Genomic DNA, 19,614 nt, shown 5'->3' on the forward strand with positions numbered 1-19,614 from the left:
AGGACTGTACCCGGATCTGTATGATCAGATACACAATGGATAAACTTCCTGAACATTTGGGGGAGCCTTCTTAAACTGGTTTTAAGGCAGAACTACAAAATGAAAAAGTGCCTCTTAAAACATTCCAAAGAATGTTTTAAACAGATTGTTGTGCTATTGTAGTTCCTCCCAAAGATGATTTTTGACATGTCAGTCACTTAGATTTTCTAGAGAAAAGAGTCCTCGCCTGTTCAATCGTTCCTGATAGGTATAACCTCTCAGTTCTGGTATCATTCTAGTTAATCTTCTTCGCACCTTTTTATAACATGGAGACCAGAACTGTTCACAGTACTATCCCATCAACAAATAAAAAAAGTGTAGTCTAACCAAGGTTCGAAACAAGTTCAACATAATTTGTCTGCTTTTCAATTCTATCTCTCTAGAAATGAACCGCAATACTTTGCTTGTTTTATGGCCATATTAACTTGTATCGCTACTTTTAGTGATGTGTATCTGTACCCCTAGATCCCTCTGCTCAGCTATCCCATTTAGACACATGGGCCTAGAAATTCAGTTCGGACGCTATTGCGGCGCTAAAGTCGGGCGCTCGTCAAATTTAGCGGCCGCCGGAAAGTGCAGGCGAGCTCGCCGAAATTCAGTAGATTTGGCCAACTTTTTGGCCGAGCGCTGCAAAAGGCGTTGGAACCCTGTGTTCAGGCGCTAATCCGGCGATGCAGCCTGATAACGCCGATTCCGGGCGCAGCGCAGGTGCGATCATGTGGTGAGTGTCAGCAGACACCCTGACGCCGGCCAGCTCTTAAAGGGGGAAGGGTCAACTTTGACTGCAGCCCTGCAACTAGGCCTCAGGACTGGTTGTGTGCCATATCAACGCCTGGAGGTCATGGAGAGGGCCCGTGAAAGAGCCCAGTGGTTCTCTGAGCATGCGCTGGGTGTGCTCCTTCATGGGGTGCGCAAAAGAAGACGGGTCGTGTGCCCGGCTAGTGGCAGGAAGGCTCCCAGGAGCCAGTTCAGGGAGGCGTGGACCAAAATTGCCCGGAGGGTCTCCTCCAACTCCGATGTTCCCAGGAGTGCGGACCAGTGCCGCAAGAAATACAATGACCTATGTCGGCTGGTCAAGGTGAGTACCCTTTCCAATGTCCCCCTCATCCTTGCATGTGCACCTCCCATTAGGGCCAAAGGGACATCCAAGGTCTAATGCCCAGCCCTGCTGCCGCTGCAATGGCACTTGCATGTTAATCAATAGCTCTTTCTGCACTTACCACACTGTGCAAGCTATTCCACCATGGGAGGCCTCACACACAGCTACAGGGCACCACACTGTGCAAGCTATTCCACCATGGGAGGCCTCACACACAGCAACGGGGCACCACACTGTGCAAGCTATTCCACCATGGGAGGCCTCACACACAGCAACAGGGCACCACACTGTGCAAGCTATTCCACCATGGGAGGCCTCACACACAGCTACAGGGCACCACACTGTGCAAGCTATTCCACCATGGGAGGCCTCACACATAGCAACGGGGCACCACACTGTACTTAGACGCCCTCCTTTCTCTTGCAGGCCAAGCTGGCGAGGAACGCCAGGAGCCTGCGTGTCACTGGTGGAGGCCCTCGCGATTACCAGGAGCTAACGGCTCTGGAAGAGAGGGTGGCCCGACTGCTGCGTCACCCGGTGATTGGGCCTGTGGCGCTCGGCGACGCCGACCCTATACTGGAACCCACTGGTAAGGACAGGACCGGGTGCACCTCTCTCCTTGCCCTCGCGCATCAGATCTACATCCTTCCCCACTGGCCGAAAAATGCGCATAATGCACCAGTGCGGCCTCCCTCGCTGTCGGCCTGTCCTCACTCTAAAGCTACACTTGTGCCTTCCTGCTTTCAGCTGGTGAGGAGGAGGTGCTCCCTGAAGCCCACACAGCCAGGCCCTCGGAGGAGGAGGACGTCGAGGAGCAGCAGGAAGGCGCCACCTCAGGGGAACCCTCCTCCGCTCCAGGAGATGGCAATGAAGGGGAGACGTCTGGCGTGCCGGAGAGCCAGGGGGAGGCGGGGGAGGGGAGCCCCGAACCTGGTCCCAGTGGCATGGACGCACGCGGCAAGGCTCCGGCGGCACACCAGCCTTCTGCCCAGAGGGGGGAGGCGGTGGAGGGGAGGGCAGAACCTGGTCCCAGTGGCGTGGCCGCACGCGGCAACGCTCCGGCGGCACGCCAGCCTTCTGGCCAGAGGGTGGAGGCGCCCTCCAGTCCGGACTCGGACGTCGCCCAGGAGGTGCGCCTCCTGGACGAGATGTCGGCGGCGTCGGAGCGCCGGCACGTCGAAATCATGGAGGTGGTGGCACAGATGCCTCACGCCATCGAAAGCCTCGCTCAAAGTGTGGTGGCTTTCGGCCAATCCCAGGCCAGGGGCCTAGAGCTATTCGCAGCAGCGCACGCCAGGGGGGTGGAGCTCCTTGTGGCAGCGCATGAGAGGGGGGTCGAACAACTCGAGGCAGCGCAGCACGCCAGTCGAGAGGTGCTGTGCAGACAATGGCACTGCAGATGCGGGGACATGCCGGTGCAGTTGGGGCACTGACTTCTGCCACCCTCGCACTGGCGCGGAGGCGTCACCAGGCCAGCCGCCGCCCTGCTGCCGCACACCGGTCTGGCGACCAACAGTTTGGCGCGCTTGCTCCCCGGCCAGGCCGGCCGAGTGCACGTGTGTCTGGCGCCCAGCGCGCGCCTGGCATCACCCACCTTGTCCCCATTGGTGCAGGCGAGCCTGCGACTCCCCCAGCCAGGGTGCAAGGAGCTACTGCAGCCAGTGAAGAGGGCCACCCACAGCTGCAGCAGCCACCAGCCGGCCCCTCCCGGGCCCGCCCTCGTGTAGGCCGACCCCCAAGGGCATCTGGCGAGACGCCTTGTCGCCCTGAGGATCCTTCCCCCAGCCTCGCCACAGCCTCACGGCCCAGCTTGAGGCGCAGCAGCAGGACGGGCCGGGGCAAAAGACGGCTGTCGACAGACTCGCCCTCTCGCCACACCGAATAGAGTGTGTTGAGCGAGGGTTTGGGTGATGCGGGGGCTTCTGTTCTGGGGGGCATTATGTGGTTTGGTTTTATGGGGGTCTTTGTGTTGTGGGGGGGGCTTGTTTTTGTTAGGCCAGTGACGAAGGCCATTTGGATGGTGATGTTATGTTAGTCCTCCCCAGGTTTTGGGAGTGACAGAAGTTTGTTACTGTTTTTTGGGGGTCTTCTCTGTTTTGCTCTTCCATGTGGGAAGGGCCCTGAGTTTTTGAAATAAAGATGTTTATTTATTCACCATGTGCAGGTGTCATGTTTCAAGTGGTTGTTGGGTTAACCGGCTGAGGGCTTGCGAAGCGGCTGCGTTCAGTGGGCCAGGCCATTCCCTGACAGGGGGCCTAGAAGTGTCGAGCAATAAGCCCCCGGCGGACGGCCCTTGGACCTTGTCGCTCCCTCCTGGCCTGGTGCTCCTCCTCCTCAGGGTCCTCCTGCTCGTCCTCCTGAGGTGGTGGGGCAATGTCAGGTGGCAGTGCCTGAGTCCTGCGGATAGCCAGGTTGTGGAGCATGCAGCACACCACGACGAACTGGGAGACTCTATCCGGCGAATACTGAAGAGACCCGCCCGAACGATCCAGGCAACGGAACCGTTGCTTGAGGACGCCTATCGTTTGCTCTATTAGGTTCCTTGTGGCTTGATGGCTTTCGTTGTATGCCAGCTCCGCTGGGGTCCTGGGCGCGCGGAGCGGGGTCATGAGCCATCTGCACAAAGGGTAGCCCTTGTCCCCGATAAGCCATCCCCTTGGTGGAGGCTGTGCCTGGAACATGTCAGCCACAGTAGTCTGGCGCAGGATAAAGGCATCGTGGCTGCTTCCTGGGAAGCGGGCATTGACAGCTAGGATGCGCTGCCTGTGGTCACACACCAGCTGCACATTTAGGGAATGGTAGCCCTTCCGGTTGCGGTATTGCTCGGCATTGTGGATAGGTGCCCGCATAGCCACATGCGTGCAGTCAATGGCGCCCTGCACCATGGGGAAGGCCGCGATCCTGGCAAATCCGAATGCACGCTGCTCCTGCTTGTGTTGGGTCATGGGGAAGGAGATGAATTGGTGCCTCCTCGCGAAAAGTGCTTCGGTGACCTGTCGGATGCAGCGATGCGCGGCGAACTGGGAGATGTTCGCGATGTCCCCAGCAGCGGCTTGGAAGGAGCCGCTTGCATAAAAGCTGAGAGCCACCGTGACCTTCACTTCCACCGAGAGAGACGCCCTGGACATGAGCTGTGGCTGCAAATCTGCATGAAGCAGCTGGCAGATCTCTTCAACCACCTCCCTTCTGAAGCGCAGCCTCTTAACACAATGCGCCGCAGTCATGGTGAGATATGAGACCTGCTCCCGGTATTGCCTGACTGGGTAAGGCCTACGTTGGCGACGCCTAATGGCCCCTCTGCGTCTAGGCATGCCTGGCCCTCTCTCAAAGCGTCTGCGAGCCCTTCGCACAAAATGTAGGAACTGAGGGTTGGCCCCCCATGCAGCCCCCATTACAAAGTTCCAAACAGCAAAATCACAAGGATGCAAATGTCAAAGCACTGGCTAGAAGCCAAAAATACCTCTCCTATGGTGTCCGAAATCAGTAATCTCTGTGCCTTGCTCTCTGTGCAGAAATCCAAACCAGTCAAGTCATTGCAGCGAAATGGCTGGCTTTTATGGGTGAGTGGATGTGCCCTTTAATTAGCGCTCCCCGAATCCCACAGGGCCTCTGTTGAGTTCCATTTCACAGTTCTTAGCAGCGCCACGGCCACATCGGCCGGGCGCCACTGAATTTCCGGTTTGGGGCGCACAAACGGCGTTGCACGACGGAATGACGTCATAAGATGCGCGCGCAGCTGAGCGGGCGCTAACACTTTGCGCCGGCGCTAAAGCCCAGCTGAATTTCGGCGTAGGCGCAGATCCGGCGGTGCCCGGGCGCTAAGTGGATAGCGCCGGAAATCTGGCGCTAACGGCTGGCGCAAACAGCTGAATTTCTAGGCCTTATTTTCCAAGGATTATGTTACCTCCTTATTCTTCCCACCAAAATGTACCCCTCACACTTATCTATATTGAAGTTAATTTGCCAATTACATGCCCATTCTGCAAGTTTATTAATGTCTTCCTGTATTTTGTCGCAGTCCTCCTCTGTATTAACTACACCCCCCAATTTGGTGTCATCCGCAAATTTTGAAATTGTCCTTCCGGTTCCAGAGTCCAAATCGTTTATGTAAATAATGAACAACAGTGGTCCCAGCACTAATCCCTGTGGAACATCATTTCCCACCTTTTGCCAGTCTGAGTAACTACCTTTAACCCCTACCCTCTGCTTTCTGATTTGTAGCCAGCTTGCTATCCATTCTGCTACTTGTCCCCTGACTCCACATGTTCTGACCTTAGTCATGAGTCTATTTATCAAAGGCCTTTTGAAAATCCAAATATATTACATTTACTGCATTACCCTTATCTACCCTTTGTTGTTACTTCAAAGAATTCAATAAGGTTGGTCAAGCATGACCTTCCCTTTTGAAATCTGTGCTGACTATTCTTTATTATATTTTCACTTTCTAGATGTTTTTCTATTACATTTTCTATTATCTTTCCTACCATCGACGTTAAGCTAATTGGTCTATAATTCCCTGGACTTGTTCTCTCCCCCTTTTTTAAATATAGGAATCACATTAGCTGTTCATCAGTCCTCTGGCACTATTCAGTTTGCTATTGAAGTTTTATATATATGAAATAGTGCCTCTGCTATCTCTTCCCCAACTTCTTTTCATATGCGCGGAGGCAATCCATCCAGACCAGGGGTTTTATCCTCTCTAAGTTTGATTAGTTTATCAATTATCTCCCCCTTTTCTATCTTAAATGTCTTTATATCTTTTTTGATCTCTACTACTAATGTCATGTTCACCATGTTAGTCTCCCTGGTAAATACCAAGCAAATAATTATTTAATATTTCTGTCATTACCTGAGGTTATCATGTCCCTATGTAGCCCTATCGGTATCCTGAATTTTCTTTTGTTATTTATGTGCCTGTAGAATACTTTACTATTTCTTTTTATATTCCATGACAATTTAATTTTGTGCTTTCGCTTTGCCTTCCTTTTTTTTTACTTCTTTCCTAACCTTTTTGTATTGCCTTGTCATCCTATCCTTTGTTGTCTATGTACTGAGTGTATGTCTTTGTCTCTAGTTTCAATGTTACCCTTATTTCTTTATTCATCCATGATGTGTCATTACTGGCTAGTTTGTTCTTGCTTTTTAGTGGAATATATTTAGCCTGGACTCTATTGATCACTGTTTTAAATGTTTCCCACTGCTTTTCTATTTCTTTGCTTGTCTGTAAATTTTTCCAGTTTTATTTTCCCTAATTCCATTCTCATCCTCTTAAAATCAGCTTTTTTACAATTTATTACTTTGGTCTTTGTCTTAACTTATGGCCTTCTCAATCGTTATCTTAAACCTTATTATGTTGTGATCGCTATTGCCTAGATGTTCCCCTACGCTTACTTTTCTTATCTGTCCTGGTTAATTTCCCAGTACTAAATCCAGCCATGCTCCCTCTCTTGTTGGGCTTTTTACATACTGGGTAAGAAAGGAGTCCTGCACACATTGTAAAACCTCCATTCCCTGTTACCTCTTCTTGCCAGTTTAGTTGGGGGTAATTTAAACTCTCCCATGATTATTATTCTATGTCCTTTACTCATTTCACATATTTCTTTACATATTTCTTCCTCCACCCCCTTTCCACTATTAGATGGTCTGTAGCATATCCCTATTAGCATGATCGATTCCTTCTTATCTTTTATTTCAATCCATATGGATTCATTTTCTAATCTTCTGTTAGTTATGTCCCTTTTTTCTACTGCCATTGTTATCTCTAATTAGTACAGCTACGCCATCATTTCTTCTTCCCCTATCCTTTCTGATTGTTTTGACCTGCAATATTTAGTTGCCAGTCCTGTTCTTTATGCAGCCATGTTTCAGTTATTCCTACTTTAGCTGCATCAGCTGTAGCACCCTCGCCTCTAGGTCAGAAGGTTGTGGGTCCAAGTCCCACTCCAGGGACTTGAGCACAAAAATCTCGGTTGACACTCGAGTACAGTGCTGAGGGAGTGCTGCACTGTCGGAGGTGCCGTCTTTCGGATGAGATGTTAAACCGAGGCCCCATCTGCCCTCTCAGGTGGATGTAAAAGATCCTATGGCACTATTTAGAAGGGGGTTCTCCCTGGTGTCCTGACCAATATTTATCCCGCAAAGTTTATCTGGTCATTATCACATTGCTGTTTGTGAGAGCTTGCTGTGCGCAAATTAGCTGCTGCATTTCCGATGTTACAACAGTGACTACACTTCAAAAAGTACTTAATTGGCTGTAAAGTGCTTTGGGATGTCCGGTGGTCGTCCTTTCATATGTTTGGCGAGAAACAATGTAACAGATTACTTGGTGCATAAACTTATGTCTTGGTTCATAGGAGTGAGGAACGGCCAATGAAAGTGGAATTTTGCATTGGGCAGGAAGAAATACATATGAAGGAAGCCTGAATCATAACAGACATCACAGCTAATAACGATTCTGTTCTCATCCGTTGTCCACACACGCATATTTCCAGAAGAGATCCTTGGATAAATATCGGGTGGAATTTGATGAAGATCGGAGTCACTGAGGCCAATTATACTGCTCAATGCCATCCCTGCTGAGATCGGCCAACTCAACACAGAGCGGGGATTCAACCTGGCTTTTCCTGATCTGCTTGGCTTAGCTACTCACTGCTTTAACTGGTCGGGCCCTCAGGTAAGCATTTCCAATACTTTTAACTTTATTCTATTTACTTTTATTCAAGCTAAACCTTGATATTCTGTTCAAAGCAATGGTATCACAGGCCTCTTGTGCAGCTGAATTTGTTTAATCTATGCCCTCCTGGGTTATTATTGCTATGGATGGGCTCCACCCAACATAGTTATGATTTTAAATACAGTGTACCACATCTAAAATGTAGCATACACTTACAGCTGCCATCCTCTCTTTAATTATTCCCTCTTGATTTTTGTGGGAAAAGAGAAGACATTAAAGTGGAGTTACAAAGCCTTTGTCTACTTTTATTTAAATACATATGTTATAACTTCAGAGGTTTCATTATTATTTTTGAGATTTTTCTTTACAAATTTTTCTATGCCAGGAGCTCTCCACCGAGTGGGAAGGGCTTATGAATCTCTATAGGACAGTGTTTAATGCTGCTTTCTGATGGCCTGGAAGGAGACAGGATTCAAAATGGTCATGTTGATTTTTCTCCCCCCCCCGCCCTCACCCCAAGGATGGAATTTCTTGGTGATTTGTGACACTCCCAAGAAATTAGGAAACCTACCTCAGTGTTCAGTGAGTTCACACAAGAGGTTAAGACCTCAACCTCATAACCCAAAGTACCAAACTCTTTTAAACATCAATGGCATGTTACATATCTTCCCCTCGCCCCTCCTCTCCTGAAGACAGTGACTCTTGCTGTGGGTGCCAGCAGCTTTCTGCTGCTTCACCCAATATCCCTCTTCATGTGCAAGTCTAGACAGTGAGCTATTTGACCATCAGTGGCCATCACAGCTGATCCTCATCCTTTCCAGAAGTCCTTGGCTAGTGATCAGGAGAGGGCATGCTTGCCAATGTTAACCCCTTCCTAGCCCAGGGATACCCAGTATTTTAAAATGCCTCTGCATTCACAAAGCATTTTTCAAAGTGTATTTGAATGTTTCACTCCTACAAACATTTAGAGACATTAGTGAAATGTGATTATAATCATGTTTTTTCAGAACTTTAATTTGCCTACATACAACATTAGTATTTGGTATGGCACTAATAGCCAAGAAGGGTCAAACTTAGAGTGAGAACCAGATCTCAAACAGCGCAGATGCACGATCAAATAAAGGAATATGCAGCCTTTAAAGCCATAGTTCTGCACATTATAGCCTGACTGACAACAACACTCTCTTGGTATCAAAGGAATCAAAAAGGAGGGCTGATGACATGCTAGGAATGACTGGTCAGGGAGAGAACATAAATACTCCTGAGTGGTTTATGATATTCTCTCAGCTTTGAAAGTGTACTGCCACGATACTCTAATGCTCTGTAGAACACCACAACGTCGTGCTAGGTAAGGAAGTCTCAAACTTCATTCAAACCCAAGGGCACTTTCATCAAATGTGGTTATCTTTTTTATTCTCCTCCAGCTTCCACCTTATTCCTGCTCTCTTGAAGGCAATAACTCAGTTTGGGATAACGTTCCACAGGTTGCTGGGATGATTTGACTGTGGGCACCATCAGAATCAACCCCAATACTGTCCTCAGCCGACATCCACACGCTACTGGCAAGGGACACAGGATAATGATCAGCATGGGGAACCTTGGTTCATTTTTTTTCTCCACGCTACCTTGGGGATACTGAGGCCAATTGCAACATCCAACCCTCCCCACTGCTGATCCAGCTGAGATCAGCTATTTCAGGAGAAGCCAGGAACTGCTCCTGATCTGTAAAGTCCAGTGATGTACCACATCATGCGTTTACCCACTGAGCTGCTAAAAGCATCAGGTTATGAATTTATAATAGTTAGAAACTTTTTAAAATTCCATGTCAGAGTGCTTTTTATTCTGCCTTCAGCAAACAAAATGAACTGCTCTTTCCCAACAGCAGTACAGAAATAAACTCTGTGCATGAATGCAACATTTTAATCTAACTGAGTGCATTTTGTGCTATCTGATGGATGAATAATGCAATTGTTGGCCATGAATTATTAAAAACAGCATAACTAAAGGCGACTTCACTTTTATTATGACTGTATACAATGTTTCAGGTCCCTAAAATAGACAAGATAATCTTTTGCCTACATTTAGCTGCTGACTTAGATTACAGTACCAGTAACCTATTGAACCAGAAAGCATGGAGCTAATTGCTAAGATGATGCCTGTCATCCTGTTTTAAATATGACTTGATGGAACTATTAATTACAGGGGAGCTTCAACCAATTCAAAAATGGCAACTTTCAACAATAGCTTGTATCTATCACACATAATCAAGACTGATATTTTAGCGCAATACTAAAGTGTTATCTTTCAATTAGGGCATTAAAACCAAGGCCCCATCTGCCTGTTCAGGTGGATGTAAAAGATCCCGTGATACGATTCAAAGAGCAGTGGGTTCTCCTAGTGTCCTGGCCAACATCCCAAGCCTCAGTCAACCAACACCACCAAAAATACAGATGAACCAGTCCTTCATTTCAATTGCTATTAGCAAGACAGTGCTGTGTGGAATTGCCTGCCATGTCTGCTGACATAACAACATGACTGTACTTCAAAGGTAATTAATTGAGACATTCTGTGAACATTATAAGGTCCTATGTAAATCTTTCATTCAGTTATCTATCACCTTTAATTTAGTAAAATAGCACTTTACAGGGATGGAAGAAAGAATGAACTTGCAGTTATATAGTGCCTTTCATGTCCTCAGGACATCTCAAAGCATTTCACAGACAATGAATTATTTTTGAAATGCAGTAGCTGCTGTTCTGTAGGCAAAAACTGGCTGCCAATTTGCACATAGCAAACAGTTAATCGGTTGTGGTGCTGTTGGTTGGGGGGTAAACATTGACCAGGACACTGGGAGAATTCCCCATCTCTCTCGAATAGCACCTCGATATCTTTTACATCTGCCTGAACAGGCAGACATGGCCTCGGTGTAGCGTCTCATCTGGATGACGGCACCACCAACAGTACAGCACTCCCCCAGCTTGGGGCTTGAATCTATAACCTACTGACTCAGAGGCGAGAGTGCTACCACTGTGACAAGCTGACAACTTAAAAGAGACATCAAGCGTTAGAAAAATAATTAGGAAAGATAACCAGAGACTTGGTAAAAAAAAAAGAGACTTTTGAAGATGGTGAGAGAGGATACAAAGTGGAGGGTTTTATAGAGAGAGTTCCAGAAGATGTCTAAAGGCGCCACCACTGAAAGAGGAATGAAGAAAGAGGGGATACAAAGGAGGCCAGATGAATGGAAGGGAACATGCTGCCACACATGGCTAGAAGAGGTTGCAGAGGTAAAGAAGGGCAAGGGCATCAAAGAATTTGTAAATGAAAATGAGGATTTTTAAATACATTGAGAATAGGAAGCCATCGCAAATAACACAAAATCCAAATGTACCGACTGTTATCACAGAATCACAGAAACCCCACAGTGCAGATAGAGGCCATTTCGGCCCATCGAGCCTGCGCCGACACATATCCCACCCGATCCCCGTAACCCCTACACCAACACGTAACCCCACGTATTTAATCCCCCTAACACTAAGGGTCAATTTATCATAGCCAATCAACCTAACCCGCACATCTTTGGACTGTGGGAGGAAACCGGAGCACCCGGAGGAAACCCACGCAAACACGGGGAGAATGTGCTAACTCCACACAGACACCCGAGGCCGGATTCGAACCCGGGTCCCTGGCGCTGTGAGGCAACAGTGCTAACCACTATGCCGTGGAACATATTGCAAAATACTGCGTTTTTTCACCTTTACGGATGGCACTGCCTCTTCATGCAATGTATTCTAGATAGGAGAACACCATCAGTATAGACAGATTGTGTTCCTTGACTGCTCTATTTGACAAGTTGGGACACTGTCATTGACCTCAATAGCTCCTGATTAGGGAAGGGGTGGTGGGTGGGTGAAATCAGCTCATGTTTCATTTTTTGTTCATTATCCGGTGACTCCTGCGAGCAAGTGCTCATTTGGAAATTTTGGGGGGGGGGGGGCGGGATGCGCGGGGAAAGAGATGAGACAGGACCAGCCTCAGAGGAGATATTCTCCATTGTAGAGTAACTTACTGGCACGGTTTAGGCTCATACGTGAATTCAGTCAGTTGGGCGAGATGACTTTTACAATAAATTTATTTTGTACACTTATTGAATTCCAGAATCCTCGCCATCACCACTGTACTGGAATTGGTGCAATTAAGTTTTGCTTTGCTGAGGTTATGTGGTTTGGTCTTTCTGGGGCCTGAATGACAGCACTCAGTCCTTAAGAAACCATTGTATGTTGACGTTGCCTTCAGATAAGTGAGAGTACATGTCTCCAGAGGCTGAAAACACCAACTCACAAGGTGGTTTTGTTCCAGGGGTAATGCAACATCATTTGTTCTGGCCAGGATAGTCTAAACTCTCAGCCCACCTATGGAGCCCAGCAATATCAGATTAATATTGTAGTGTATGTACCCGTCTACCTTTAAGGAAACTATTGTATGTAACCGTTCACCTTTAAGAGAACTACTTTAGGTGTGGCACTACTTGTTTGGCTTCTGTATACTGTAATACCGACAGTGACCACACCAGTATATAAGTGTTGTGGCAGGATTGCTGGGGCAGATTCGCCCTGACCTTCGAATAGTAAAGACCTGTTTGTTTGTTATTCCTGAAGTCTGTGTCGTTATTAACTGTACAACCCACAGACTTTACAGTGGCGACGAGTCCGATCGTACCCTGCGGCAAGACTACCAAAGCAACTAAAGAGCGTCGAAGAGAGGCAACCGCCCTCGTCGTTCTGCTGGAAGAAAACACGAGGCTGCAGCAGGAGGAAGGAGGAAGACTTTAGCAACAAAAGCTTCCATCAGCAACAGGCACTGACTACCCTTCTACCACGGTGCGGAGTGAGCCGATCAGCAGGAAACAAGGCGGCCGCGGAGACTGTGAGTAGGGGAAAGTGTAACGAAATCCGGAGGATAAGGGCTGTGCACTCGACCACGGTCGAGGGGGAGCAGAGCTGGTCAGGAAGTCGGGTCCAACGGCGTCGTGAGATAGCCGGACCGCGATCGGCGGGAAAAGCCGGGCAGCGACCGAAGCCACAAAGCGCTGAGACCGGGAGCAGGCGCGGGAAGAGAGAAACTCAGCCGCAGCCGGGGAGGGAAGCACCGGACTGCGTGAGGGCTGGGAGGCGAACGGGAGCCGAGCGTGTGGGAGAGGCAGAGCCGACCAAAGGAGGCTGCGCGAGAGCCAGTCCAGCGGCTGAACTGTTCTCCACCAACGGGGTACCCAGCGCCGGTAGAGCCGAACGTGTGGGAGAGAGACGGAGCCGAGCAAGGGGAGAGGGACTGCGTGAGAGCCAGTCCAGCGGCTGAACTGTTATCCGTGAACGGGGTGTACCCAGCGCCGGTAGAGCCGTGCGAGCGGGAGAGAGAGACAGAGCCGAGCAAGGGGAGAGAGACTGCGCGAGAGCCAGTCCAGCGGCTGAACTGTTATCCGTGAACGGGGTGTACCCAGCGCCGGTAGAGCCGTGCGAGCGGGAGAGAAAGACAGAGCCGAGTAAGGGGAGCTGTGCGGAAGCCAGCCAGCGGCTGAACCTGTCCACTGTGGGGAAAGCGTACCCCTTCCACCAGGGAAGAAACGCGGGAAGCCGCCATTAGGCGGAGAAGACGACAGAAGCGGGAAACCGCCATTGAAGTGGGCGGGAAGAGAAGGAAAGAGCGGGAAACCGCCATTTTCGCGGGAAAACCGCCATCTTAACTGCCATTGAAGTGGGTGGAGAGATAAGGAAAGAGCGGGAAACCGCCATTTTCGCGGGAAGAATCGCCATCTTTGAAATAAACAAATAAATAAGAATACTTAAAGAAATACTTGTGCTGCTCCCAAGGAAAGAAAGATGCCTAAGCGAGGGAATATTAACGATTTTAATTCTGAGATAGAAGACTGGGCCACGTACGTGGAACGCATAGAGATTTATTGTGAAGCCAACAAAATAGAGGAAGACGACAAGGCGATAACATTGCTAAACTCGATGGGGGCAAAAACATACGGGCTCTTGAAGCATCTAATAGCACCAGATAAACCGGCGGATCAGACTTTCGAAGAGATTGTGGCTGTGCTGAAGGACCACTTGAACCCCACACCGTTGATGCTGGCTGAACGTTTCAAATTCTATGCAAGAACGCAGAGGAAAGACGAAAGTAACGCGGAATACTTGGTCGAACTGCGTAGGCTGGCGAAATACTGCCAGTTCGGAGGGAATCTGACAGAGGCACTGCGAGACAAGTTCGTATGTGGATTGTCCAAAGAAGGGACGCAAAAGCGACTACTGGAAGAGAACGACCTCACACTAGACAGGGCTGTTCTTATAGCTGCATCGCACAAAGCCGCAGCGAAAGGAACGGCAGAAATGCAGCTGAAGGCGGCGGCACTCGGGGTGGACCAAATTACCTCGAATACAACAAAATGCTATCGTTGTGGGAAGACAACGCACGACCAGAATCAATGCTGGTTTAAGAACCAAGAATGTAGGAAATGTGGCAAACTGGGTCACATCGCAAAGGTATGCCGGTCAGGGAAGAAGACCAACAACCAAAGGAAGCCACCACAAGAAAAGTACAGCAAGGTACACAAGGTGGCTGAGAAGAGTTCAGACGAACAGAATTCAGACTCAGACCCAAACAACCAGGAGCTGGGTAGTCTGAGAATTCACAATGTGGGGAGGGAAGCTGATCTACAAACTATCTGGGTCATGCTAAGAATAGCTGGATTCCAAGTAAGAATGGAGTTGGACACTGGATCAGCTCTATCAGTCATCAATCGAAGGGACTACCACCGGCTATTCTCTCACATACCCTTAAGGAATACCAAGTTCGTATTACAGACATACACGGGGCATAAAGTATACCCCATGGGGAAGATAAGAGTCAAGGTGAGAGAGAGGGGTAAAGAACACCCAAGAATGAACTTGTACGTATTACCTGAGGGAGGACCACCACTTCTAGGGCGGGAGTGGATTAAGAAAATAGACATGGAATGGCACTATCTAAAAGCCATCACGAGTGAGGACTCGGTACGAGCAATCAGCTCAGATTCTGGAACGGATGACGATAAGACTAACTCAAATATGGAAGACAAGGCTGAAATGGACTTGCCGACTATGGTGGAGAAAACGAAGACAGGCATAAAGGCTTATGCTACCGAGAAGGATAAAGCTTCAGAGCAGAACTCCAGGTTGACAGAGAATTCTGAGCCTGTCCAAGTTAAGGACTTATCCACGACGGAAGAACACAGAGCCCGGACTCAAACGTATCGTAAAATACAACAACAATTAGAACAGTTGAGTTACCGTCTCGTACAAGAGATGAAAACAATGGAACAATTCTGGGACACCGAATGGGAGAACCTGGAAAGACAACAGAGGCAGCTAGCTCAAGCTGAGAGCGACCATAGGGCCATCATGGCTAAGTATCGATCACATCTCCCTGATGCTGTTCAAGAGTTAGAATATTTGCAGAACGAAACAAATGAAGAGGAATCTTCAGGCAGCCAGGATTTTATCCCAGTTCCTCTCTACGACTCCTTACAAGCAGAGTGTAAGAAGTTGAAAGAACAGTATGAACAGGCCCAGGCTACAATTCTGGAGGGGGTTAACTCGGCAACCTCCGAAAAGCTAGTTTTAGTGAAAGCATATGAGCAACTAAAGGTTGAACATGAGCAAGAAGTCCAAAGGATGCAGGAAATGTTTGAGGAGCTCCAGGCCAAGACAGACTCATCGGTAGAGATTCCATCCATCGATGAAAAATTGGAGGTGGAAGACATGGCAGAACATGGAATCCAAGAGGTTCAAGAACTCATAAAAGTACTGAAGGAAACCCAAGACAAATATGAGGCGGAAATGACCAGGGTTCAACAACTTGAAGAACATAGTCAACTGGGAATCCGGGCAGTGGAAGGAAAGGCAACTGGAAGAGAAACAGAGACTGGAAGAATGGCCCCTGAACTGGAGCTAGAGAGCATCAAGGCGCAACTTCTTCGAGCGCTTAAAACCCAAGCACCAGAGGGAAAGGTGGATGAAATAGAGAAGAAGCTGATCCACAGTGTCCCCGGGGAAGAGTTAACAACCAGCCAACTCCTTCACAGGCGGAGTGACAAGACTCCACAAGGGGAACACGAGCTTCAGGCTTCAAAGGGAAGGAATTCGGAGCTTCCAAAAGGGATGGAGATAGCTGAGGTGGCAACACAGCTTTTACAAGGATGCCAAAAGGACGCTGAATTACGTCAAATTGAACAGAAGAATGGGGAAACAGCTACTCCAGTAGAAGGAGTAAATAGCCGGATAACGCAATCCCCGATGGAAGGGAAGGTATTGAACTCACAAATGAGGACAGTAGTGAAGGAATGGCAGACAACCCAGGAAGAGCGTGATGAATATGAATGTATGAGGAAGTCTTTTCAAGAAAGATGTCTAGGGAAGGAACCACAGTCGGCTAACGTCCAGATGGGTAAGGAGGAAGTAGAAGGCCCTCTCGCTGGCCTAACTCAGGACGACCCCGAATATTACCATGACCTGTTGAGTGACACTGAATATTACGAGGATCTGGTCTGCCCAGTTTGTGAGGAAAACTCCCAAAGTGCTGAAATCAGGATGAAACACTTAAGGTCTAAGGAACATAGAGAGTTGGTGGCGCTACAGCTGGCAGCCGAGAAAGGAGCCCCGAGAGTCTCAAAAAGGCAGAAAAGAAAAAGAAAAGGCAGAAGACAATAACTATCTAAAATATTATCACTTCTACCAGCTCAGGAGGGGACCTACGAAAGGAGCTAAATTAGTTGAAAAGTGGGAAATTATCAAGACAGCCAGTTGGTTATAAAAGTCGGCACTGCCGGTTCAACAGGACGAAAGTTCAAGCTGTTACGTCAAGGAAAAGGGTATGGAGGAGTCACACTATCCATGTGAACCGGCTACACCAAAGAGATGTTGTTCGGACCAAGTCAAGATCGGAGACTGAATCTGTGAACTGTTCCCGCAGAGACTGACTTTGTGAACTGTTTCCCACCGAGATTATATCTGTAAAGTGTTTTATATGAAGTTGAAGATATGTATGTTAATGGGGCTCTGTAAGTAATAAGCTAAAAAGGGAGGATTGTAGTGTATGTACCCGTCTACCTTTAAGGAAACTATTGTATGTAACCGTTCACCTTTAAGAGAACTACTTTAGGTGTGGCACTACTTGTTTGGCTTCTGTATACTGTAATACCGACAGTGACCACACCAGTATATAAGTGTTGTGGCAGGATTGCTGGGGCAGATTCGCCCTGACCTTCGAATAGTAAAGACCTGTTTGTTTGTTATTCCTGAAGTCTGTGTCGTTATTAACTGTACAACCCACAGACTTTACAAATATTGCTAGGCTACATGAACTTTCTCTACCATAAAGGGAAGGTTCACAGCCAGAATTTATAAAGTTACTAAAGAGGCTTTAGAGCAACTGCAAAGTTGTCACTGATCTCCAAATCTGCCCAGGGTGGATAAACAGGGCAAATTCAGATCACAAACAACTGCAATCACATTCTGAAACCACCTCTCAGAGGTAGCTTCACTGCTCAGTGTGGTCCTGAGCCATACAGATCAGGTAAGTCCCAAGTGTCATCATTAGTCTATAATGAGTTAGTTAAGTTCATCCAGGGCAGCCGCAGCAGCGCAATTGACCACAGCTTTCCTACACAAAAGAGGGGGAAATTAGCTATTGTTTCCACTCCTTATCACTATCCATGCTGTGATGCTGCAAAGTGCACATAATCACTGAACAAAGTCAGATTTGGCCTCGACTACACAGTGTGCTGCACAATTGAACAGCCTACAAACACTCACTGTCAAGGTACACACATGAAAAATGGTCACTTGGGTGAGGCACCGAAAGAATACCCACATCTATGGAAACATATTCCAGCATGAATCAGCTCCTTCTGGAGAGGTAGGGAGAATTGGGAAAAAATATATAATTCAGTAAGTCAAATGTTTCAAATTTACAAATGATCAATGTGTACCTGTTATCAAATTCTGTGACATTTTGAAGCTGATGTCTATACTTCTCAAGCAAAACCCACTCTGAGCATTTTGCCAATCGTTTCTGTGGGTTTCTGAGGAAATAATGAAACCTGATGCCTCCCACAGGCGTGAAGCAAATGTAACAATTAGGCAGATAAGTGGCATTCTTCACTAGCCAATCCACACTCAGTAAGGCATAATCATGGAGATGTAAACCAGCACCTGAAGAAAAATAAACCAATAACATTTTAATAAACAGCTTGAAGTCTAAACCAACCATTAAGTAGAAATAAACTACAGGTTTTGATATTAAACATATCCTTGCTTCACAATTCACTGATTGCAGGGCAGACTCTCAAGGCTGCCTGACACTCAAGTCTCTCAGATCTAACTGGATTGAGGTTTCTTTCAACTGGACCCTGAGGAAATGGGGAGGAAAAGACTGGCATTGCCTACCTCACTATGATCACTTTTTCTGCTGTGCAACCCTAAACCAGTACGAGAGATACTTAGGGAGAAATCCTCAAATTGAACCACCTAATTTTCTTGCCTGAAAAAAAGTGATGTGCTCTACGCTCAAATTTTTTTTTAATTTTTTTTTTTAAAAGGGAGAATACAAGAAGACATAACTAGCCATGTCAGGTATTCCTCACCACTACTAGACACCCAATCAAGTATCCTGGTTGGAAAATAATAAAACATACCCAAGGCAAGCTTCCAACTTCAGGAAAATGTGCCGATTGAAGACTCGGTGAAGTATTGATGGTGCAAAGAGTCGCCAAATTTGTTGGGCATTCAGGAGCTGCTTTATTGTACCAAGAAACATTGAGTTGTCCCAAACTTTTCATTATTCTATTTCATTCAAAATATACGAATAAACTAAGCAGTGAGATAAGTGTATTTATACTTTTTTCGAATGCAAGTAATTATTCAGAAATTAAGAAGTCTTTAAAATATCAAGTAGTTAGAAGTTTGCAAGCAGGTTGGAACTGCATTCAGTTGTCTTCTGCAACTAGAAAGTCCTATTGCTTGAGAAACAGGTCACTCCCCAAACTTGAACTCAAGGAACTATTTCAAATATTCCTGCATGTTTAACTTTATCCACAAGGTTCATGCACAGTAAGAGATGACAGCTACACGAGTTGCTGCTTGGTCTCAGTAACTTAATTTTTTTGCAGAACACTGGAATTGATACTGAATATGGATAGACTTTAGTCCTTACTCTCTTGGATGGTTCTACATTTAAATGCCCTGCCCAGTGTGATGCTGAGCCATACAAACCAGAAAGATTCCCTGGTTTGATCCCTGGCCTGTGCTGGGGCAACTAATCTTGGCTGGGGCAGTGGTGGGCCACTACAATAACCTTCAGCGTCGCTTGGCTAGCGAAGGGAAAATTCAGTCAGGATTCTCATTCCAATCCTGATCCTTGTCCAGTGACCGTTGCTTTAAACTGCATATGCTTGGGCATTAACTGAGGACAGGACTAGTCTTTGATATTATGCCACCAGTGTCAAATAGCCTACCAACAATCACCCTATAAGCTCACACATCATAAATGGTCACTTGGGCAAGTTACTAGAACAGAGAGAGCTGCAGTCAGACTCTTCAGGAAGCATGCCCTGGCAATACATTAGCACTTTCGGAAGAGGAAAGGAACATTGGGAGGTCTAAAAAGGAAAGGAAAGGAAAGGACTGTATTTTTCAAAATAAGTTCAAACACCATCTGAAATATTTTAGTTATATAAAGTTTTGATATTTTATGGAAACAGTGAATG

General features: G+C 47.3%; 1 protein-coding gene across 1 annotated transcript in view; it reads right to left on the minus strand.

Annotated features, from left to right (window-relative positions):
* Window positions 1–19,259, minus strand: part of ada2a (adenosine deaminase 2a) — a 58,172-nt gene extending 38,913 nt beyond the window's left edge. The window contains exon 1 of the mRNA XM_086009046.1: window positions 17,839–19,259. Coding sequence (XP_085865172.1) covers window positions 17,839–18,119 — 281 coding nt within the window. The 5' untranslated portion in view covers window positions 18,120–19,259. The remainder of the gene's footprint in view (window positions 1–17,838) is intronic.
* Window positions 19,260–19,614: the final 355 nt, after the last annotated feature.

This window comes from Somniosus microcephalus, chromosome 16, assembly GCF_052327205.1.
Source record: "Somniosus microcephalus isolate GS21.2 chromosome 16, FLI_Smic_1.0, whole genome shotgun sequence".
Lineage (NCBI taxonomy): Eukaryota > Metazoa > Chordata > Chondrichthyes > Squaliformes > Somniosidae > Somniosus > Somniosus microcephalus.